The sequence below is a fragment of the Hemicordylus capensis genome, chromosome 4, assembly GCF_027244095.1.
Source record: "Hemicordylus capensis ecotype Gifberg chromosome 4, rHemCap1.1.pri, whole genome shotgun sequence".
Taxonomy (NCBI): domain Eukaryota; kingdom Metazoa; phylum Chordata; class Lepidosauria; order Squamata; family Cordylidae; genus Hemicordylus; species Hemicordylus capensis.
In genome coordinates this window covers 285938056-285963192 of record NC_069660.1, presented here as the reverse complement: position 1 = coordinate 285963192, position 25137 = coordinate 285938056, and the positions used below count along the sequence as shown (strand labels likewise).

General features: G+C 41.9%; 1 protein-coding gene across 12 annotated transcripts in view; it reads right to left on the bottom strand.

The window, feature by feature from the left end:
- VPS13B (vacuolar protein sorting 13 homolog B) overlaps positions 1–25137 on the bottom strand; it is a 714157-nt gene that overhangs the window by 601502 nt on the left and 87518 nt on the right. For 10 of the 12 annotated variants that reach the window (XR_008306071.1, XR_008306070.1, XM_053245163.1 and 7 more), the window contains 5 exons: positions 7316–7572; positions 5195–5290; positions 4590–4712; positions 3525–3662; positions 860–947 (listed from right to left, as the gene is read on the bottom strand). Coding sequence is in view for 10 of the 12 variants with exons in the window: in XM_053245163.1 (XP_053101138.1) it covers positions 860–947; positions 3525–3662; positions 4590–4712; positions 5195–5290; positions 7316–7572 (702 nt within the window). In the remaining 2 variants the exon portion in view is untranslated. Of the gene's footprint in view, positions 1–859; positions 948–3524; positions 3663–4589; positions 4713–5194; positions 5291–7315; positions 7573–20191; positions 20208–25137 lie in introns of those variants that run through there. The other 2 variants (XM_053245157.1, XM_053245152.1) reach the window with 2 other exon arrangements.

Here is a 25137-nt window from a genome sequence, read left to right as displayed (position 1 = left end):
ATGGGATCATGGACCAACATTTGGAAGTAATGTACCATCACTATAGTGGTCAATATTTTATCCCCTATGAAGATCACATGCTCAAAATACACCAGGACTGTATTTGATTCCTCTTTATACATCCACTGTTTTCTGTTGTTGCTTTTTGTTTGTAGTACTGCCATCTTTGCCTTGCTCCTCGGCTGATTTATTCAAGCTGCTGTCCCATGCACACTTACAGGACTAAGTGCCTAATAAATTAGTAGGACTTAACCTGAAATTAACAACCATAAGATTTGGCTGGCAATCTTAGTATGGCATAGGTAGATTTAGTAAGAAAGAGGATGGTCCTATGAATCAGAAGCTTTTTTTAAAAAAACAAAACACCAAATCTGTTTACTGCATTTTTAACATGTCCTCCTTTGAAGAAGCTCAAGGTGATCCTTTCTCTGTCACCTATTTTATTCTCCCAACAATTCTATGAAGTGGGATAGGGCTGAGAAAGAACTACTGTCTTGAGGTGAATTTCATGCCTGAGCAGGAATCTGAACCTAGGTCTCTCTATCTAAAATCAAACTTTCAAGCAACTATACCACACTGAATGACGATAATCAGGGCTATAATACAAGATTCAAATCACATTATGAGGCCACCCAGTATGTTATTGTGGTCATTAATATGGAAAGGTCAGTCAAAATAAAACCTGACTTAGATGGGTAGACAAACAAGCATGCTCATTCAGAATTTCCAACAAATCTCTCAAGATCTTCAATTAGGCCCTTAAAGGTAAATCTGAGGACACTTGGTCAAGGACCAGGTGCCTCTGAAGAAGCCTTTGTTTCTGTTATTCAAAGAAGCAGCAAACAAAGAAATTGAGTACCTTTGCCACTGGTGCTTTCCATTGTGTACAGATAATCCATGTAGAAAGCCCCAAATCTCTGCATGCCAGCTATCTCTGTGTACATCTCCTACCAACAAAGCAAAGTACATACAACTAATGTTCTGTTAGGAAAGAATCTTGAGATTACAACCCAGTGATATCAGAGTATATCCAAGTGCTAGAGATATATGCTTGTTTGGGTTTGTGCATGAATACACGGTAAAGCTTATCAAAACAAAAGGACAGAGGTTAGCCAAAGAATTCATCCTTCATAGATAGCTAATGCAACATCTATACCAGGCCACACAAAAAGACATATATAACTCTTCTGGATGTTTTGTACACTTCGCCAACAACAGCTAGTTAATTAGTATCTTTAGTAGAGTAAATAATCTCAGTTTGACCTGTCATTTCCTAGTCAACTAACTGGCTAATTTAGATTTAGATTCCAAGTTTGCAAGTTACAAAACTTCGGAAGTGTATCCAGAAAACAGTCAGTTTTATTTGGACTCCTTAAGGAATGTGCTTGCTCATTTCTTTATAGGAAGCAATGAACTATATATAGCTTACTAATCATGGCATTAGACTTGAAGGCTGACATTAGGTAAAGGGAATAAATACAATAAAGGAGAATGTGCAATTTAACAAACAGAGTTTACTGAGTAATATTCATAGGATTCTCAATCTCTCTCTTTTCCTTAAGTGGATCTGTAGTGATGGTAGGGTTTCGGGGGCTACTAGGCCTCACTCAGAGCTGCTGGCAGGATAGGCCTTTCCTAATAAGGGGGAAAGTCTGGGAAATTCAAAATAGGACCAATCCCGAGAATTGGACAGGAACTAGCCACACAGCCACCTACTGAAGAAGAGAAAGCTTTGTCCTCTTAGTTAGTCTGTCCCAGGAGGGCCTTGAGGAAGCAGCAGGCTGAGAGCTGCTGGGGACGTGGGAAGGCCGCAGCCTGTAAGTAATAGATTAGGCCCAAGTTAGTTACACACAGGGAAATTATTTTTCTTTACTGATTACTTGGAATCTGTGTTGACAGGTTGATAAAAACTGTCTCTTACAACCTGTTTTATGAAAAGACTGTTGTTCTTATTGCATACCCTTTTCCTTTAATCTAATAAATCCTTGTTGCGGAAGTGTGCTACTCTTAATTTTGAGTCTGCCTTATTCACACATCTTTGGAGGCCTAAGACTGCTCAGCCATTATAGGGAGGGTTTTGCCACCTTACCTCCCTCACTCCCTCACCCCCATCCCCGCACAGGAACCTTATATGGAGAGTTGGTTTCCCCACTTCAAAATAAAGTAGATGGTGGCAGCCTACTGTGAATCCCTTATAGACAAGGATTCAACCCCAGTGAACTCCTCGCTCCTCCTCTGGCTCTGGTAGGAATCATGACAGGATCAAACAGTTGACAAAGTTCATTTAAATAAATAAATTTATGTATGTAATAGTAAAAGAAACTTCAACCAAAAGTACAAAGCACAGTCCAAATCAACATGACTAAGAAGACTGAAAGAATTAATGGCCCATGTTTTGCAGTTTAATGTAGGTGGTTCTTAGCTGAGCACACTACTTTGGACTCCTAAGGAACCACTGGTAGTCTTACACTTTCAAACAAGAGCACAAATACTTAAAGTAGTGCACCCATATTGGCACAAGTAGTGCACTTTGTATACTTAAAGTAGTGCACAAGACCACTGGCAGTTCGGAACTGCCTGCACTAAATTGCAGAATGTGTCAATCACTCTATTTAGCATGAAATGTTAGCACAGAAATTTCAGCACTTTAATCCAACTCTCACATGTTTGGATTTGGTGCAAATAGTATCTATTCTTATACTTAATTTTATAGCTGGATATAGATAGATGTATGAAAAATAACATGAACTTCTTGTCAAAAATCAAGGGTACATGGTTGCAAATTAAGTTGCACATTAAGTAGCAATCGGGGGGGGAATCACACACATCCTACTTCTGAGTATTTTAAAGAAATATGTGATCAACTGTGTACATGTAGAAGGCTTTAATCCTACCAGGCCCTCACCATGGTCCTAATCCAGGTATCACATACCCTGTGCATGCTATTGCCAAGGGAAAAAAGCTTCCTTGGCACCCATTATAGCATTGGTCCTTGATCTTACACTATATTGCACTATATGATATTGTGTATCTGCACAATATCAAGGTCTCCTGTGCCCTCAAGTGAATGGGTAAGGATCATCTCAGCTGTTGCACTGTTTTGGAGAGGCCTTGAAGGCTCAGTGAAACTACAAGAATGATCACTGCCTGCACCCTCCCCATACTTAGAGCCAGAAGGAATGGCTGAAGCTCAATACGGCAGCAGATGGGAAAGGGGTTTTTCAAGCATTGCTGCCTCATGCCGCTAAAGTATGCAACTCTGAAGTTAACTCTGGAGCTCGGAGTCAGAGAGGGGAGAAAATAATCCCCAGTTCCAAGGTGAAGAGTATTTCTGGGCACTGTAGCTGTGGGGAAGGCAAGGTGGAGCTTTTTTCAGCACTCTTGTCAAGAGAATGATGAGCCATTTGGCAAGGCAAAGGTGATGAATGGCACTGTGAAATACTTGTACTGAGGACACAAGTAGGCAAAATATTATGCCAACATTAAAGCATCATAAATGTGAATAAGACAAAACATGTTAAGACCTTATGAGCAGCTTCATCCAAAATGAATTCTGCATGAATCCCATTGTTCTCAGGACTTCTGTAATCAAATAGTGAATTGGTAAGGTATGTCATGCCTTTTATGCTCAGATTTTCTCCACATCTGAAAAAGTAGGCCTCCTTTAAAAAAAAAGCAGAAAAATAAAAAGCATAACAAATGTGCACATATCATAACAAACAGGTTCTTCTATTTCCTCTTCAAACATGTGAAACTTGAAGCATCCTAATAGGAAACTGAAGCAGCTCTCTGCCCCCGCCCCCCAACTCATTTTGGCAATTACAGGAGGGAAAACTAGAATGAAAAACGCTTCCAACTTAAATATCTGACCATTTATTCTACGGCTAAATCATGTAGCGGTTCAGAATCCTTGTAAATGAAAAAGTTACAAGGAGTAACCTCAAGCCATCGTGCTTGGCAATGATGTTAGACTGGCCGTACATATGATGGCTGGGTGTTTTTTAATTTGAGGGCTCATATTTGATTTTGTTAAAGTGCTGAACCAAATTTTCACAACCAACCATTCTTGAGGTGAAAACTGGCTTCTTGATTAATACAATCCCCTCCCAACCTTTCCTCATTTGTGCCTTTTTTAGTTGTGTTTTCCCCATATCTGTTTGTAGGCCAAATAAAGTGCTGCTTCTGCATCTTTTTAAAGCTTCTTCAGCAGGCGATCCAAACCAGTCAGGGATCATTTCATTAACAAGATGTCATCCTGACATCAAATCAGACTGCCAAACATTGCCCTCCAGATCAGTTCAGATTTGAAAGAGAATGTTACCTAGGCATCTGTACCAATTCAGCAACTATGTCATGCAATGGTACAAATAACTTCTGATATTCCCTTCAGCCTCACATGTCATTTGCCATGTACCATGGTGGGCTTCTCTTCAAGAAATACCACATCCTTCTTGAGCATATGGAACTAGGCATGTTCTTTTGACTAGGTTATTAGGGTTTTTTAAAAGATCCAACACACATTTTCCAGTCACCATAACACAGTCGTGCAATGCACTTGTAATCCAATAAAATATTACAATTGTGCTTACTTCATCACTTCTATTGATGTTCTCCTCAAAATCTTTAATTCCCATAATTCCTTTAAGACAAAGAGCTTGGCAACCAACAAAGCCTATCTGGCAATCAAAGAAAGGTTCTCCCCTCATGAGTACCTAAGGAATAAAAATTTAACATGCCAAAGAAAGTTGTGGTTGTACATAAACAAGTTAGGAAAAGTTCAGTCTTAAAATTTTATAACTGTGATCCAGTATACTGTTGTGTGTGCTTATCTATCTGAAATTAAAAGGATACTATGGGTATTAACTTGTATGTAAGTTTACTGTAGCTAATTGATTACTGTTACTGCTTGATTACTATGGCTCAATTATATTAACCGAGAAGTGAATCAACTAGCAGAATAATCATAATGCCTTCCAGATTTAAGAATTCAATACTTCATGCTTACAGTACTATAGCTGCAGTCCAAGAAAGAGACCCATTCCAGTTGTTATACCCATCCAATAACCCAGGAATGTAAAATCAATATTGTAACTGCCAATTCAAAATAATGATGCTGATGAAAAAAATATTCTAACATAATGATGCCAAGACATTTACTATAAACTAATACATATAAAAAGCAGTCAAAAATCACCTCAACCGTAGTTCCTTCTTGTTCCCAGCATATTACTTCTTTGGATTTTACTTTCTGTGGACTGTAATAACTACTTTCAGCTTGCATTTCAGTGAGCTGCAGAATAATAATATGACAAACCTTTACCTTTAGTCAACATCAGCATTAAATGCATATAAACTATCATTACTGTGTAGAATTGATGAAGACAAATTAAATTTTAGTATTGGTGAATATGATTGGGCAGGAAGCAGGTGCACAAAACAGCTGTGACACATTATCCATATTGGAACAGAAGTTTGAGTTGAATATGCCAATTTAATCTCTGTATGGCATAGTGTTTTCAGACTGAAATATTTTATTGAGGGTCTTTTAATTATGTAAACAATGAATAAAAAAGTAACTAAGATATATGCAGGTGCAACACAATTTACAAACTTGACTGAATGTGTCTGTTTATTATAACGGTACAGGAAACAATTCACAAGATGGACATATTAAAGCAAACCTTGTGAATTAGAACCATAAGTAAACACACTAAGTTTTTGTGTGTGCTCTGCTCAAAATGCAAGTAGAGATCAACAGTGTACTTTTGACAGTTTTAACAGCATTCATTAAATAAGGGAAGAATAATGACATTTTGAACTGTTTAGCCCTAACAGCTCTTAGCTCTGTATGCTCCGACATCATAGCTGAAATAATTTCTTCTAATTTTGATATAACATCAAATTCCTAGAAGCTCTCATTACTTATTTCCAACTGTGTGTACACATGGTTGCTGTTTTGAAACAGAATTCCCAAGAAAAACAGGATTAAAAAATCCAACCTTCAGCTGCATGCAATTACTTGGAGAGGAAAAGCAATTAATTGATTAAAAGAACTCAAACATTGCAAGAACAATTTTCGACATTATTAGGAAAATGCTACATTTAATTTGGCTTTTTAAAAAAAAAGCTGGAATGGTATCAGGTATTCAGAATGCTAATGCAGAAACTTGACCTTATTTTTGACCAAAATATGAACCACAAATTAATTCCATACATTCTTTGCATTCAAGCAGAACAATGAATTCTAATGTTTTCTTCCTAAGTGCGACCATAATTCTCTTAAGACAACCTACATTATAGCGTAAAAGTATAAAATGCAAGAGGTTAGGATGTGATAAAATTATTTTAAAGTATACTGCAAAATACACAAGAATTAATATATTAAGCTTAAGGTGCTCTAGTTAATTCAACAGAGGGCACTGTTTAACATTAGCAGTACCAGATCTACCTGAACTAGAATAAGGTTCACAAAATTCTTTTTAGATTCACATTAAACCCACATTCATACATACTAAGTGTCCTTCCTTACAAAATTTGTACAGTTTAACCCTACAAGCAAGAGAGCTTGAGGGACAGATGCAACATAGACTCTCATGAGAAATGTAGCTTTAAAAAAACATAGCCAGAGCTTTAATACCCTGTAAGGCACTGGCTATCCATTTACCATTTATATTAACTGCAATACTTAGTTTGCTATTATTTTATACAGCGCTAGGGTTTCTTTTTTAGTTTGCCTTTATTTTATACAGCTGCTAACCTGACAAAGAGGCACCTTTTAACATGGGGATTCTCTTTTATTTAGCAGGGGGAGAGTAAATGGCCCTATCCACCCCCGGCACAGTACTTCCAGTGACTGTTGCTGGTGTCTACCTTATGTTTCTTTTTAGATTGTAAGCCCTTTGGAGACAGGGATCCATCTGATTTATTTATTATTTCTCTGTGTAAACCGCCCTGCACCATTTTTGGAAGGGTGGTATAGAAATCGAATAAATAAATAATAAATATTATGTATATTATATTAATTCTTTAATCGTGTGAATAAAAATGACTCATATACAAACCAAGTCACTTGCATTTGTATTCATGTTTAAATGCAGTATTAAAAAGTTCTGATCTTTTCTAATTTTATTCATCTTAACTGTTTCAAGTTTAAAGAAAATGAGATACTTAAAATAATTTAATTGCATTTGATGCATTTTTCCTTACTACTGTGAAAAAGTGACCATACAATGGTGTATCTCACTATTGTTCCAGCACTCAGCAAAACAGTTAACATCTGCATAAAAGTATACTTTCATTAAAATAAAATACTGACCTTAAAAGTTATAGTTGCCTTGGTACAGTAAAATCCAATAGAAACAATAGGATCCTTCACCATTGCTGATTTCTGCTGATGCATGGTCATTCCATCATCTGTCCCAACAGAATCTCCCTCTTCATCATCACTACCCACAATAGCCGGTACAAAAGACCAGGCCCAAGACACCCAACCCTGCTGTTGATAATCATCTGGTTGACCATAAGATTCTGAAGACACATATTGTATATCATGGCCCATTTCATCTTCTGAACCTTTTGATTTAAAAATAAAAAAGGAGAGCTTGTTAACTTAAAATGTGAAGCTGAGCACAAACCTAGGAACAAAAGCCAATTATCACACATACATTCATCTCTATTAAGCTGTATTGCAGTCTGAACATTCCAGCATAATTAGTGTGCAGAGAACTTTACAATCCTTATCTCATACCTCCCCTCAATAACACTCTGAAGTCTGCCACTATCTTTCTTTTATTGCTAGAGTGGCTAAATGTGGTCATTTCCTCAAGGCCACACTATGACTCCAGTCCAAACTTGCTACTTTACACTAGCTCTCACAGACTTTCAGTAACTTACTTTTCTATGGCAAAACTAACAAAACATTGTTCCCCTGCTAACCAAGCAAGAAGCAGCTTTTTAAAGTGGTGACTGTAATATTTATCAAAGGAGAGCAACTGTCCCTTTTAGCCTGGCATAGTATCTCTTCAGTGTCCACTACTGTCTGTCTTAAGACTGTGAATCTTTGAGGGGGTAGGGAGCCATTTCCCCATACTTTTTGTTATATAAACCATTTGAACACTTTTTTAGCCTACTTTCCAGTAGGCTTATGAAATCACCTGGCATTCAGTGTGTCCATGTGTGTCCCCCACATCAACATCACAACACCTGGACCAATATGAACCAAATTGGGTACAGTTGTAGGGACACCTCAATAGTGTAGTTTGTGATGATGTCATCAGCCTCAATTCAAATGGTGGTCACAAACTTTTGAGGCACAAGTAGACTAACCTGTGAACCATCTAACTGATTTAAACCAGATTTGGCACAGTTGTAGTTAGTGACACGTGGGGACACGTCAATGGTGTGGTTTGTGATGATGTCATCCACCCTGATTCAAGATGGTGGACACGTGAAAGTTTGAGGTGCAAGAGGGAACCCACTTGGACCAAATTTGGTACCATTGTAGGGACACATAGGGACACTTCAAATGCACAGTTTGTGATTATGTCATCCACCTGAATTCAAGATGGTGGATGCATAAACGTTTGAGGGCAAGTGGGCTAACTTGTGAACTGCCTAACCAATTCGGACCAAATTTAGCCCAGTTGTAGGGATAGTGAAAGGAAAGTAGGCAGATTAGTTCTTGCTAGAACAACTTGTTTTATTGAAAAGCAGTATACAAATATTTGTAAGATCATTTTTCAGTGCTAACTATCATAGTTCACTGTTAGAGGTACAGATTTCATAAGAATATGATGACTCAAACATAAGGAAGAACACTGTGGTTACGTACAATATTTTATAGTTGTTATTTATTGTATTGATTTGTATAACATCTTTTAAAGAAAATAATCAGGAGAGTTGACAACACCACAATATAAAAACAAGGTCCAAGAAAGACCTAACAATCAGCATGCAAATTCAAACAGTACGATTAAAGCAGTAAATATTAAACCACACCCCATTTATCAGATGTTAATAACTTAATAGAATAAAAGGTTATTTGCTTGCTGATGAAAAAAATAGCACAGACACGATGTAAATCTCTCAGGTGAGAGACAGAAAAAGTTCTTTATTGTACCCCAGACTGATAAGGACCTCTCTCACCTCAGACAGCACAGACATCCAGAGGACTTCTGATGACAGACACAATGAATGGGCAGGCTGATACAAAACAAGGGGTTTCTTCAAGTAACAGGCCCTAAGCTATGCAGGGTTTTAAGAGTAAACACCAGCATTGAACTGTGCTCAAAAATGGACAAGGGGCCAGTGCAGCTCTAAGCATTGATGAGATATGATCACTCTGTCCCTGTTACATGAAAAAATACATGTAGCTGTATTCTGAACTAATCACAATTTGCAATGAGTCTTTAAAGATAGATCCACTGGGCAGTAGTCTAACCTAGAAGTAATCAAAACATGGATATCCATGGCCAAACTCTTCAGGAAGGGTTGCAGTTTATAAGAACATAAGAACAGCCCTGCTGGATCAAGCCCAAGGCCCATCTAGTCCAGCATCCTGTTGAACACAATGACCCACCAGATGCCACTGGAAGCCTACAGCAGGAGATGAGGGCATGCCCTCTCTCCTGCTGTTACTCCCCTGCAACTGGTACTCAGAGGCATCCTGCCTTTGAGGCTGGAGGTGGCCTTTAGCCTAGTAGCCGTTGATAGACATCTCATCCATGAAGCTATCCAAGCCCCTCTTAAAGCCATCCAAGTTGTTGGCTGTCACCACATCTTGAGGCAGAGAATTCCACAAGTTGATTGTGCATTGTGTGAAAAAATACTTCCGTTTGCTCGTCCTAAATTCCCTGGCAATCAATTTCATGGGATGACCCCTGGTTATAGTGTTATGTGAGAGAGAGAAGAATTTCTCTATCCACTTTCTCCACACCATGCATGATTTTATAGACCTCTATCATGTCTCCCCGCAGTCGTCTTTTTTCTAAACTAAAAAGCCCCAGGAGTTGTAGTCTTGCCTCATAAGAAAAGTGCTCTAGGTCCCTGATCATCTTGGTTGCCCTCTTCTGCACCTTTTCCAGTTCTACAATGTCTTTCTTTAGATGTGGTAACCAGTATTGTACACAACACTCCAGGTGTGACCGCACCATAGTTTTGTATAAGGGCATTATAATGTTAGCAGTTTTATTTTCAATCCCCTTCCTAATTATCCCTAGCATGGAATTGGCCTTTTTCACAGCTGCCGCACACTGAGTCGACACTTTCAAGGGGCTGTCCACCACAACCCCAAGATCCCTCTCTTGATCAGTCACCGACAGCTCAGATCCGTTCAATGTATACTTAAAGTTGTGGTTTTTCATCTCAATGTGCATCACTTTACCCTTATCAGCACTGAAGGGCATTTGCCATTTTTTCACCCACTCCCCAGTTTGGAGAGATACTTCTGGAGCTCCTCACAATCTGTTTTGGATTTCACTACCCCAAAGAGTTTGGTATCATCTGCAAATTTGGCCACCTTAGTGCTTACCCCTACTTCTAGATCATTTATGAATAAATTAAAAGGCACCAGTGTAGATTAGCCTTAACTGATTACAAGAGCTGCATGCCACTGATGCCACCCAGATTGGCAGTGAAAAAGCTGGTAGTCTGCCTGAGCAACCAAGGCAGTTTCAGTGCTGAAATTATTTATTTATGTATTTATTTATTTAACACATTTTATACCACCCAAAATGCAAGTTCTCTGGGCAGTTTACAACAAAACAATAAAAACAACCAATAAAAAGATTAAAACATTTCAACAATTAAAATTTAAAACGTCAAAACTATTAAAATACAATTAAAACAATATCTAATTAAAAGCCTGGGTGAACAAATGCATCTTGACTGCCTTTTTAAAAGTTGTAAGAGATGGGGGGGGGGCTCTTATTTCAGCAGGAAGTGTATTCCAAAGCCTCAGGGCAGCAATAGAGAAGGCCCATCCCCAAGTAGCCACCAGATGAGCTGGAGGCAACTACAGACGAACCTCTCCAGATAATCTCAGTGGGCGATGTGGTTCATAGCAAAGAAGACATCCTCTTAATGATCCAGATAATCTCAAAGTGCCTGGAGTTGCACAGCAACCATTCACTCAAGCACCTTCTCCAAGAAGAGAGATTTGTGACTTGCCTAAAGTTGTTATAGTCCCCAAGCTTCACAGAGAAGTTTTTCAGCAACGGTTTAATGATCCCCTCCTTCAAGGTGGCCAGGGACAGTCTCACACACACACACACAGACACCCCTAGGCATTTGTTACCTTTTTGGCCCATACAGGTCAAAAGGTTACCTTTTTGGCCCCTTCTGCTAGATATCATAAACCAAGAATGGCATGGGTCAAGTAAATAGGTAGCAGCAGGCCTTACTCCTACAAACATTTTGTCCACAGGCTGCAGCAACTGAAAATCATCCCAGAATAACTAGATATTGCACTGAATACCTCTCTAGATTAAACCACACAATCATCAATGTCCAAATTATGGTGGATCTGAGCAATTTTATCTTTGATGTGTTTAGCAAAGCATACATGTCACAATATCTTTTTAAACAAAGAAACCCTTAAGAAGATCTTGCAGATCTGCAGCCAAATTAAACATCTGCGCAGGAGCTATACCTATGATGGCTGTGGGGGAAGGGTTAAACACCATCTCTTCCTCCAGCATTGCCAGAGCCCCTACATCGGAGGAGCACCTCCCCTTTTAGGTGGGGGGGAATCAGGATAGAAGCCTCTCACAGACTCATCCCCCGCCCCCCACCCCCACCCCACGTCTTGCTCTCGCTTAGGAAAAGACTACTCTCTGGGTCAGTCTGTGACACCGCTTGCCATGGACTGCAGGCTCCCCAACCTGCTTTCGGAGTCCAACGAAGCGACTAGGCTTGGCAGGAAAGCTGAAACTCTGTCTGAGAGCCACCCTCCACCCGTCTCCTCCCCTTTGCGCACATGCATGCCTAGGGATGGCTCCGACGAAGAGTCGTCCTTGTCTTGCCAGTGACCCTAAGCTGCGCCCTGAGCTCGCATTTTTACTTGCTTTCTCCTCACTGTTGCAGGCGAGCGCAGGTTGCAGGAGGAGGAGAAAAGACTTCTTTGCAGCAACCCTAGTCTCAAGTCTGGCTTTAGTTGTTAAGTGCCCCTTCGAAGCCCAGGAAAGAGCCATCTTCGATGGAGGAAGGAGACAGAGAAGCGCAGGGGTGGGCGGGATCACAGAATTGAGAAGTGTGGTGGTGTGTTTAGGGCAGAGGCCTCTCCTCTCCTCCCACGAGCACAGCAGGGCGACTGATTCTCCTCGCCAGGGCCCCATAGCTGCTTCAGCTATTCAACCCGCCCTCCACCATGCGGTGGTCGGGGGTGGGGGAAGAAGTGGGACATGCCCAGCGACATGCCCACACAGGCAGGCGGAGAAGCAGGCCGTGCAGGCGGGCGGGGAGGGGGGAAGTCAAGAGAAGCGGGCCATGCCCATGTGGGCAGGGGAAAGAGTCAGTTCAGACCAGGAGACGGTCACCTAGTATGGGAGAACAGAACACAGTCAGTCAGCTAACCTGAGGGCTCATGAGCCTCCTGCCGCTCCATGTCTTGTGTTAGTCAGTCAGTCATTCTCCTAGTCCTAGCTTGCTAGATTCAGATTGATTGGCGGCAGGGCTGTGAATGGCGACCACTTCCTTCCTTGCTCGGCGGCATGTGTTCCAGGCAGCAGCCTAGCTGATCTGATCATGCACCTTTCTAGATAATCTGCTGCGCTGCCTGCAGCGAATGGGTGGGGAAGGAGGAGGAGCCCACCATGGCCACAAGGCAAAAGGGTGGAGATGGCGGGGGAAAGAGGGAGGAAGGCAGGAAATATGGCACAAGGAGAGGGGAAATTATTTTAAATTTGAAAAAACAGTCATTCAAGGAAGCTGGGACCGGCATGGGGTGGGGGAGACGTGTGGCATGTCTCGGGGGGGGGCTGAAGCAGGGGGCCCCCAAGACAACTGTCTCCTCTTGCCCGATTATCATTATGCCCTTGCCCTATCTTTATGTTTCTTTTTTTATTTTTAAGTAAGAAGAAAGAGAAGGAGAAGGAGGAGAGCTATGTTATAGTTAATGACTACACAGATCATGAAAAATCACAAGCCTTTTGCTGGGTTTAGAGATGGGGACATACTCATTCTATGCGCACATCCAATTTTTCTGCAGAGATGCAGGGTTTGTGTCATGGGGTAAATCACCAAGAAAAAGGGCCGACAAACCAAATTTCCAACTTCCTATTTCATAGATGTCTGAACAAGCATGTATACTAATTCACTCATTTAACCATTAAAAGCATAGCTGTGTGCAAGTAAATAGAGGCTTTATACAATTCTCATTATACAGCCCACATGATTTTTGAAAAACTAAATTTATATCTGCTTAGGAGAACAATTATGAAATTAAGGACGTTGGCTTTTTATATACCACAAAATAAAGACATTAAACAAGATCACTCATTTGAAGGTGAATGCCAAGGACCTTCCAGCAGAATAATTATCAAGCAGAATAATGTTATCAAGCAGAATAATGTTCTTTATCAAGCTATCAAGCTTATCAAGCAGAATAATGTTCTTTGTGACAGTGCTCTTCCATGATATTTGGTTGACAGTCTAAACACTCACAATTTGTGCAATACCTATTTAATGTGTTTATAGTGCTTGACCAAGTTACATATTTTTTGCCCCAGTTCATTCTTTTCCATAGAAAAACAGGTTCCTACTCAACGTGTTTGATAGAAAGTCATGGATTCAATTTTAAGATTTAATAAGCATAAGACTTTCATATGTAACTAGCTGAACCCACACAGAGCATCTGTGCGCTAGCACTGGTTTTCTCCCTTACCCCCATCACAGCCTCCTCACCCCAGAGACCTCCCCACCCTCATATGAGCCCCGCACACATTGCCACATCCCTCTGCTTTCATTGCTTCTCACCCAGTCAAATAAGAATTAAATCCTCTCCCCACTCACACACCCTCAGTGCCCATGACATTGCTTCTATCCCACCCACCCTTGCTGATGTTATTGCTTCCCGCCCCACCATAACCCTCACCTGAGCTGCGCTCTGGCTCCTCCTCGACTATGCCCTTCCTTACTGCTGCCACTGCCATGAACACTTGGTCCCTTCAGGCCCCTGACAGGCCCGGGCCCGGCCCTTGCTGGGCTCTTTACCAGAGGATTGGAGAGTAGCAAATGTAACACCCATTTTCAAAAAGGGACCCGGGGCGATCCAGGAAATTACAGGCCGGTTAGCCTAACGTCCGTTCCAAGCAAATTGATGGAAAGCATCCTCAAGGATAAAATTGTAAAGCACCTAGAAGAACAGGCCCTGCTGGGAGTGAGCCAGCATGGCTTCCGGAAAGGTAAATCTTGCCTCACCAACCTTTTGGACTTCTTTGAGGGTGTCAACGAGTGTGTGGATCAGGGTGATCCAGTTGACATAGTATACCTGGACTTCCAAAAAGCTTTTGACAAAGTTCCTCATCAAAGACTCCTGAAGAAACTTAGAGGTCATGGGATAAGGGGACAAGTACATGTGTGGATTGCTAACTGGTTGAAAGACAGGAAACAGAGGGTAGGTATAAATGGAGAGTTTTCACAATGGAGGGAAGTAAGAAGTGAGGTCCCCTAGGGATCTGTACTGGGACCGGTGCTTTTTAATTTATTCAGAAATGATCTAGAAGTAGGGATAAGTAGCGAGGAGGCCAAATTTGCAGATGACACCAAACTCTCCCGGGTAGTGAAATCCAAAACGGACTGTGAGCAGCTCCAAAAGGATCTCTCCAAACTGGGGGAGTGGGCGACAAAATGGCAAATGCGCTTCAATGTTAGCAAGTGTAAAGTGATGCACATTGGGACAAAAAACCCCAACTTCAAGTATATGCTGTTGGGATCCGAGCTGTCGGTGACTGACCAGGAGAGGGATCTTGTGGTTGTGGTGGACAGCTCGTTGAAAGTGTCAACTCAATGTGCGGCAGCTGTGAAAAAGGCAAATTCAATGCTAGCGATCATTAGGAAGGGGACTGAAAATAAAACGGCTAATATTATAATGCCCTTATACAAAACTATGGTGCGACCACACTTGGAGTACTGCATACAATTCTGGTCACCACATCTTAAAAAGGATATTGTTGAACTGAAAAAGGTGCAGAAGAGGGTAACCAAGACGATCAGGAGCCTAGAGCACCTTTCTTATGAGGCAAGACCACAACACCTAGGGCTTTTTAGTTTAGAAAAAAGACGACTACGGGTAGACATGATAGAGGTCTATAAAATCATGCATGGTTTGAAGAAATTGGAGAGCGCGAAATTCTTTTCCCTCTCACACAACACTAGAACCAGGGGTCACTCCATGAAATTGATTGCCAGGAGGTCTACGACCAACAAACGGAAGTACTTTTTCACACAACACGTGATCCACTTGTGGAACTCTCTGCCACAGGACGTGGTGACAGCCAACAACCTGGATGGCTTTAAGAGGGGTTTGGATAACTTCATGGAGAAGAGGTCCATCAATGGCTACTAGTCGGAGGGCTGTGGGCCACCTCCAGTCTCAAAGGCAGGATGGCTCTGAAAACCAGTTGCAGGGGTGTGATGGCAGGAGAGAGGGCACACCTTCAACTCCTGCCTGTGGCTTCCAGCAGCATCTGGTGGGCCACTGTGAGAAACAGGATGCTGGACTAGATGGGCCTTGGGCCTGATCCAGCAGGGCTGTTCTTATGTTCTCGCCAGCCTGCCTCCCTCTGCCAATGGGCTCGGTAGCCCCGAGCAGGAGCAGCCGCTGCAGTGGTTGACTGGACCTCTCCTCGCTGGCACTGCCATGGCCGCTGACAGGCCCAGGCCTGGGCCTGTCCCGTCCCTCACCTACCTACCTCTGCCAATGGGCTCAGTAGCCCCAAGCAGGAGCAGCAGCAGTGGCAGGCTGGGCCCTTCCTTGCTGCCACATGATGACCATTCACTCTGCTCAGGCCACTAACAGGCCCAGGCCTGGGCCGTCCCTCACCTGCCTGTATGCCTCCCTCTGCCAACGGGCTATGTAGCCCCAAGCAGAAGTGGCAGTGGCGGGGGTTGACTAGGTGCTTCCTCGCTACCACCACAGCAGCTGGCTCCCCTCAGGCTGCTGACAGGCCCAAGCCTGTCCTGTCCCTCACCTGCCTGCCTCCCTCCCTCAGTGGGATCAGAAGCCCCAAGCAGGAACAGCAGCAGCAGCTGTTGACCGGGCCCTTCCTTGCTGCCACCACCGCCATGGCCACTCACTCCCATCAGGCCACTGACAGGCCTGGCCCTGGCCTGCCCCTTGCTTGCCTGCCTCTGCCAATGGGCTCAGTAGAAGATCAGAATCTTTAATGTTACAGCCACAAGCCAAAACAAAAGAAAAAGATTACAGTTATACAGCAGTAAAGAGAGTATATATTATTAAAACAGTTAAAATTAAAAATAATTTAAAATTTTTAACAATATTGGAAATATAGTAATAATAAAAATTAAAACAATAAAATTTCCTCATTAACCATCCGGTGATGTATATTTATAGCGGCAGTGCAGAATTTAGCAACATTAGACATAATTACAAACTCCAAAAGCAACAAAAAAAAAGTCAAAAAGCAACAAAGAACAATAAAATAGCTCCTGTCGACCAGGGAATTTAGATAACAAAGGTGTGATGAAAGATTAACGAATATCCTTATAGAAGAGGCAGAATAATAAAACATGTTTGATAGTATCGACCTGATCTAGCCCACAAGGGCAAAGTCTATCAGCAAGTGGAACCCCTCTGTAACACGCTTCTAGGACTGCCGAGGGTAAGCAACGGCAACGAATCAAGGCAAAAGCTTTCCTATACCTCGGAAATTGCAGCCAAGTAAAATAATTCATTGCGGAAACTAGGTATCTTCTTTCCTCCGAGATATAAAATTTAGAAACCTTCCCAAGGTCATTTTGCCGTTCAGAATCAAAAACTCATTGTTTAACCAGCAGCCTTGCCTGATCAAAACCCAATTTGGACAAATTGTAACAGAAAGGCCCAGAGTAGCTATTTTAACCTCAATAGACTGGATCCACCTGGAGCCGAAATCATCCTCAAAAATTAGGGGAGCCAGGCCAACTGGATGATAGATTAGTTTAAGCCAGTAGCAAAATATAGTAATCTAAACATTGGCCTCCACCCTAATAAAGCCAGTCCTCAAACGGATGGCAGCATTCGAAACATGGGGTATTAAGTGCAGTTCTCAGGGATTTTGACTGCACACATTCCAAAATTACTATATTTGAGAAAGAGTCCAACTGTGCTCCATAAAGTAATTGGGACAATGACTTGGCTTTAAATAATTTAAAAGCCGCTGGTAAGTAATAGCCACCTTTTCATTGCAAGTACTGTAAAATGGCGAGCAAACTTTTCTGGGCATCGGAGACTACATAATTCACGTGGGCCTTCCTATTGCCCCCAGCATGGAAAACTACCCCTAGGTACTTAAAAAGTAATACCTGTCCAATAAGTTGTCCCTCAATCCTCCAAGTGCGAATCTTAGGTCTCCTTGCAAAAGCTATTGTTTTGGTTTTCTAAAAATTGATCTCCAAACCTTCCTTCTTGCAGTACAGATTTAATGCACACAGAATTTTTCTGAGGCCAATAGGAGTTCTCGATAGGATAACCACATCATCTGCATAAAGCAAGATAGATATATGCCTCCCTGCAAATTTAGGAGGGTGGAAATCTAAAAGGCTAAGTTGATCCACCATAGAATTTATGTAGTAATTAAACAAGAGTGGAGCAAGAATGAAGCCCTGCTTAACACCTCTCTGGGTCACAATGGCACCCGTTAGATGCCCTTGAAGGTAGCCCCAGGCAGGAGCAGCAGCAGTTGACTGGACCCTTCCTCGCTGCCACGGCCGCTCACTCTCATCAGGCTGACAGGCCTGGGTCCAGGCCCCTCCCTCACCTGGCTGCCTCCCTCTGCCAATGGGTTCAGTGGACCTCAGCAGGAGCAGGAGCAGGAGCAGTGGCAGCTGACAGGGCCCTTCCTTGCTGCCGCCACCACTATGGCCACTCGCTCCTGACAAGCCCGGTCCCGGGCCTGGCCCATCCTTTGTCTATCTCCCCGCACCAATGGTCTTGGTAGCCCTGAGCAGGAGTGGCAACGGCAGCAGTTGACCAGGCCCTTCGTCACTGTCGCCACCATAGCCACTTGCACTACAACCACTAGTGCAAAATCTTCTCCAAGACCAATACAAAGTTATGCAACATGTTCCGTAACATGCTGCACAACCTGTTTTGCAACATACTGCACAACTTATGAATATCTTCCAGTGACACAAGAACTAGTGTGGCACAGATATTATTTTCCTTGAGCAACATCACTGCACTACGTCCTTGCACTAGCAAAACACTAATGTGAATGTGGCCACTAAACTAAATATTTTTGTCAAAAATTAAAATCCAATTTAAATTATTGATTAAAGAAGCAAACGAATTATCTATTCCCCCTACCTTACTCCACTATCTACTCTTTACATTCATGCCCCAAAATCCAAAAAGCAATTTAGGGATTTGATGTCTTTGGACGGGACGGGGGTGGGTGGGGGGAGGTGGGAAGGTGGAGAAGAAACTGGAGAAGGATTAGGGCATGAATGGGACATGTGTGTGCATAGTTCTCTGGATCCTGGCCACAGTCTAGTTACATAACATAACAAAGATGCAGTTGGAAAATATCTGTTTCTTCACTGAGAATTGTGGAATAGAAGATGTGTTTTGACAGCTGAATCTTTTACAACCAGATTTAGACCATGAAAAAAGGCAACTACTGAACACAGCTGCCATAGAGTGAAAGACTGCAGAATTGAAATCAGCAGCATATTACAAGACACCCTACTTAAATAATTCATTTGGGAGCGGAACCTTTTTTCAAAAGTCATGAAATACATTACTGTCAGAATTCACTTAATGCACTTTGAACTATTCAAATTAAAGCCTCTTCAGAAAAAGAAAAGGAAGATTACATAAAACATTGTGTTTTATGTAATTTAAAATGTGACACTTAAAAACATCCCTGCCTAATTTAGCTGATAATATTCATTCAATTTTGAGAGCAGATGAATGGAAAAAGTAAACAAAACCAAGGGAAAGGAAAGCAAGGGCCAAATAAACTGAATACTAGTATTCGAACAATACTTCAACTTGTATTTTGATTATTAATATAATAATTATAATAAATAATAATAATACCTAACAAATTATTTGATAACAAACATCAAAGCAATCCTTTGACTTATGCAACCTACTTTTATATGGTTACTAACACAAGCTGGACCCTGGTCTTGGCAGAATTACTGGCAGGGTCTTAACGCAAGGATTAACTGTTCTTGAACAATTTCAAGTGTATTATTTCCAAACAGCAGAAATGTCTTTTTGTTCCCATTTTTCTCCTTTAAGGTACTGACAACTGCAAGTGTCAAGAAAATACTAGGTTTCATTTTTGTTCGCTTTCCCCTCTACATAAGTTATCAAATCAGTGCCTTCAGAAACTTCGGGTGCATTTTTTAAAGTTAGTAGAAAAAGTGTTGCAGAAAAGTCTGGAAGTTTATGCCATTAACCCAGGTTTATCACAGGTGTGATGTCTTATTTCATCTCATGGAAGAAGGTTGGAGAGACGGAACAAATCCCCACCACAAACACAGATATGGATCTGATCAGCATTCTGTGATTGTGGCAGGTGGCAGATTATTCAAACACCCTTGACAAAACACGGTGCTTTTTCGACCCAGCCACCTGGACAAAAAGCACAGTTTGGCCAAGGCACTTGGGGATAGCAAAAGTAGAGGGCTTTCGCACAGATCCTTCTTGCATTCAAATTTGAAACAGCATGTACCCAAGTCACAAAGGCCAGGAGCACCACATGAGAATGGGAGCAGAGATTTTATGAAGGCAGAGCTGTTCACTAAGCTTTGTACTATTACCTGGTTCTCCTTAAATACTGAATAAACTGTTCCAGACAAAGTGTGTCATTGTTTGCAAAGGATCTCTTCTTTAAGAAAATGAAAGGTTCAAAAAATAAGGCACAGCATCAAACAGAAATTGATAGCAGCAGATTGAAGCAGTAGCAAACAGAATGCCATAGCTCCTCGGTTAGTTCCGATCCAAAAGCCACAATAGTAATACCTTCATTAAGGCCAACTAAAACGTCACAAAGGTGAGTGAGCAAGCTTTTGGGTTCTTCCAAAATTCTTCTTCAGATTTGGCATTAAACAGGGAAATATAAGTTCTTTCCACTATTCAGATTTATCTCCAGCATGAAGGACAACACATGTATCTCTTGTGAAGCAGAGGGCAATTGTAATTGTTTTTTAAGAGCAGAAAGATAAAGAGGGAGAAAAACAGAAGGAGTGATATTATAAGAAGCAAAGACAAACAAAACTACAGGAGGTGGTTATTTAGCAAGGTTTGGTTTCTCTCACTCCTGTATGCCAAGTTTAACATGCCAAGATTCCCTCTTTTATACTACCATTATACTACCTTCTGTCTCTGGTAACTCTGGAGAAAGGCAGATAAAATAAGGTAAAACTCTATCTCAGTTGCTGAGATCAAATGTAGGTTCTGAGTCTAAAAAGACTGAAGACAGCTGACTTAATGCCAACAAAGTAGACTCTTTTACAGAAAACACCTTTTAAAAAGGAAGTGGGAGTCCTGAATTGGCCCTTGTAGCAAATTCTACTGTGTAATTCTACATATTAAACAATGTTGGTCAATGGCTACATTTTGTCTGACTTCTGGGTGAAGTAAAGCATACTGGATATATTGTATTTAGTGGAAGGATTGTTGACATGCTGGCTGGTTCAGGTTACGTCTAAATACAGACAGCAGTTACATTAAAAACTTAAGGGTTTTGGAAACACCCTGAATAAATCAATTGGAAGAGCCCCACTGTGTAAATTACTAGCCAATCAGTTTTAAAAGTTATAATTGGACTATGTTTGGCTAGCTCTGGTGGAAGATTCTAAGCGAGGGTGCTTAGTACACTTCCTCAGGCTCTGTCTGAGGGGGCTCGGAGGTAAAATTGGAATTGCTGAAGAAAAAAAGGCACCTCAGAGTGGAGATTGGAATGGAAAACACATTGGAACTGATCTCTGGGGAAGGCTGAGGTGGAGCAGTCTGTGTGGCTCCATTCAAGATGGCCTTAGGAAACTGAGGCACAGATGCCTTGCCTGAGCCATTAGTCTTCAGCAACTGAGAGCTGATTCTGCCATGCAATATTTGTTGCTCATCAGTTAACCGCCAACTGTAACTAACAGCTGACTGGGGAAGGAAAGAAGTAGTTCTAGTAAGAACTAGTCTGCCTACTTGCCTTTCACTCTCTCTATAACTGGACTAAGTTTGGTTCAAATAGAGGTCCACAAGTTAGATCTCTTGCGCCTCAAATGTTCACACACGTCCATCATCTTGAATCGGGGCAAATGACATCATCACAAACTATGCCATTGGGCTTCCCTACGTGCCCCTACAGCTGTATCTAATTTGGTTCAAATCAGTTAGACAGCCCACAAGATAGCCCACTTACACCTCAAACATTCACACATCCGCCATCTTGAATTGGGACAATTCACAAACTATGCTTTTGAGGTGTCCCTATGTGTCCCTACAATTGTACCCGATTTGGTTCATTTTGGTCCAGGCATTGCGACATTGATGGGGGTGGGGTACACACACACGGAATCCCAAGTGATCGCATAAGCCTACTGGAAAGTAGGCTAAAAACAAGGCCATTTTATTCTGGGTCTTGGGTTATGGAGACTCCAGGGAAAAGAGAAAGGGAATCTGGTTTGTGAGTTCAATAGGGAATAGAAGCAGGACATCATTTATTAAATTAATCCCTTCAACCTCTTTAGTATATTCTTTGTTTTTCTCTTTAATACCATTTTTAATATCAGACCGAAAAACTGTGCATTTACTGAATAAATGTTGCTTTGTTTTATATATAAAGTCCTTTATTTCACCAGTGATTAAAACCTCATCCATGCCTTATTATCACCTACTACAGGAGGGGTGAACTTCCTTAAGTGGCACAGCGGGGAAATGCTTGACTAACAAGCAGAAGGTTGCTGGTTCAAATCCCTGCTGCTACTATATCGGGCAGCAGCAATATAGGAAGATGCTGAAAAGCATCATCTCATACTGCGTGGGAGGAGGCAATGGTAAACCCCTTCCATATTCTACCAAAGAAAACCACAGGGCTCTGTGGGCGCCAGGAGTCAAAATCGACTTGACAGCACACTTTACCTTTACATGAGGGATGAGACTCAAATGTAAATTTATATTTACATTACGAGATTGGTGGCAGAATAGTTATACAAAAGTGGGCAGAAGTGTCAGGTGGGCTTTAAGATAAAACCCTTTATAGCAGAGGTGCACAACTCAAATGCCCAGTGGGTCAGAACCAACCATGACTTGCTGTGCAGGAAATGAGGTCAATTTTAAGCACATTACATCAAAATTAACATATTATAACAAAAGCAATTATTAGCTACTTGTACATCTTTTTCCTTCATCAAGGAACCAACAATTTTAACCAAGGATAGATAAATAAAACTTAACCAATTTTAATTTTTGTCCTTCCTTAATCAAGGACAATTTTAACCAAGGAAAATGTCAGTAATCTGGCCACCCGGTAGGGAAGTCTAGGATGATAGTTCACAAAAGACCAAATTGGGTAGCAGAAGCGAAACACAGCTCAGGAATATTTCTCTCTCTCTCTGGCTCAGGCTGAAAGCTGTCAACATTAGGGATGACATACGTTGCCTTCCAGCAGCTAACTGCAAGCTGTAGACATGCTTTATAGTTCAAGCTGATAACTCTCAGCTGGCAGGGATTCAAGGATTATCAGCCCTCTGCAAGAGGCGTTTACTTCTCCTGATTGATTCTAGCTCTGCCTGCCGCCTTGTGACCCATCTCTGCAGTGGAGTCAATGGGGGTTGCCAGCACAGCTCGTTCTCCAGTTCATCAGTCCCTGTCTCTGCTGCCTCAGACTGCTGTGCCTGCTCTGAGACATTAACCGGATCTGCCTCTCAGGCACCCCTGCATCAGCTGAAGGGCTGTCAGCATCCCCTTTCTCCTCGCTATCTGAGAGCAAGGGTGTGACAGAAAACAGGCCCTGGCCCTGCTCCGTCAGTGGGATACCTGAAGTGCATGCCAGCCCCAGACAAATGCCAAGTCTTCTCCACTGCAACCGAGGTATGCTTACTTGAGAGTAAGCCTTACTGGGTATACCATGGGATGTAGTACTTAGTCAACATGCAGAGGATAGCAATGTAAGTAAGTTTCAGAAGAGGGTGGAGGATACCATCCCACTCAGAGAAGAGGGGGACCTGACCAAAAAAATGACCCTCTGCTTTTCTAGGGTGTGCTCTGCCTGTGCCAGCTTACTGCTGCTACTGATATCCAGATATCGCTGTGGCTCCAAGAAGCTCACTGGCTTGTCAGTCCTTCGCTGCAATGTGAATCTCATTTGGTCTCAAGTGCCCAACTGCATTGAGCTGCTGCTGGTTAGCGGGATAAGCCAAGAGCTCTTTATGGCTCCTGCTGCTGCTAAAGAATATTCCTATTTGGGGGCCAGCAAAAAAATCCCTGCAGGCCACATCCAGTCTCTTGCTTTGCAGCCATGCTTGTGTCTGGACCATGGTAAGATATGCTATAATTCCACAGGAATCTACCAGATTCAATTCAAGAACCTAGAAAGCTGCCTTATACTGAGTTAGACCATTGGTCCATCTAGCTCAGTATTGTCTACATAGTCTGGCAGCAGGAGATTACAGACAGGAGTCTCTCCCATTCCAATTTGGAGATGCCAGGAAGGGAACTTGGGACCTTCTGCATGCAAGCATGCAGTTGCTCTTCCCAGAGCAACCTCATCCCCTACTAGGAATATCTACAGTGCTCACAACTAGTTTCCCATTCAAATACAAATCAGGGCAGACCCTGCTTAGTAGAGTGGACAATTCATGCTTGCTACCACAAGACCAGTTCTCCTGCTCCTCAAATACAGCCAATCATTTACAACAGTTTCATTTGCTAGACCTGTCCCTCTGCACATTAGGCCAAATCATCTAGTTTTGGGAACACAATGAAAACTGACTCAGTCCCCTACATCAGTAGCAAACAAACGATGTAGATGCTTTAACTTTTTATTTGCTAAAATAAGAACACTACTCAGGGTTACAGGTGCATCACTGCAGACATTAACTGGAAAAATGTTTACACCACTGTAAAGTGCCTGTCTTCCCTATAAAGTCAATCTTGGTGAAAAATACCTATATGCCTCCCCAGTCCCCACCCACCCCCCAGCCATGCAAGATCATTCATTATATTAGCGCAAATTAGCTGGTGGTCTCACAGCACAACATGATAGGAACTGTAGGAATTATTTTTTATTCCTTTGTCAAGAATGACAAGGGATATTAATCTGTAGCAGTTTTCAAGATTTCAGAACAGTAGACCAACTAATGCCTTGGGGCTTCACATTTCTGCATAATGTAGAAGGACAGTTAAAGTGTTTTGCCTCAAGAATCTTACTTTCCCCCCGAAATATGTCCTTCAACAAAGACCATTATACTTTAAAAACAAGAGCCTCTGCAAAAAAAATTCTGAACTTCACATGAATGCTGATGGATCTGAACTCGTGGTAACCAACCAGAAGAGATCTTGGGGTAACAGTGGAAAGCTCAATGAAAACATCAATTCTGTGTGCAGCCACTGTGAAAAGGGACGATTCCATGCTAAGGATTATTATAAAAGGGTTTAAAAATAAGAGTGCCAGTATTGTAAAGCCTTTATTTAAATTTATGATGTAGCCACACATGAGCTTCTCAAAAGCATCTGGTTGGCCACTGTGGGAAACAGGATGTACAGTTCTCATTGTCCCATCCCTAAAAAAAATTGTAAAGTTGGAAAACATGTGGAAAGGGGCATCTAAAATCATCAGACATATGTGGCACCTTCCATATAAGGAAAGGCAAAAGCAACTAAGACATAATGAAGCTTGATAAAACATAATGAGGCAAGTCTCATGATCAGTGAGACCCGCCGGAGGGGGTTCTGCGGGAAGCACAGGCTTA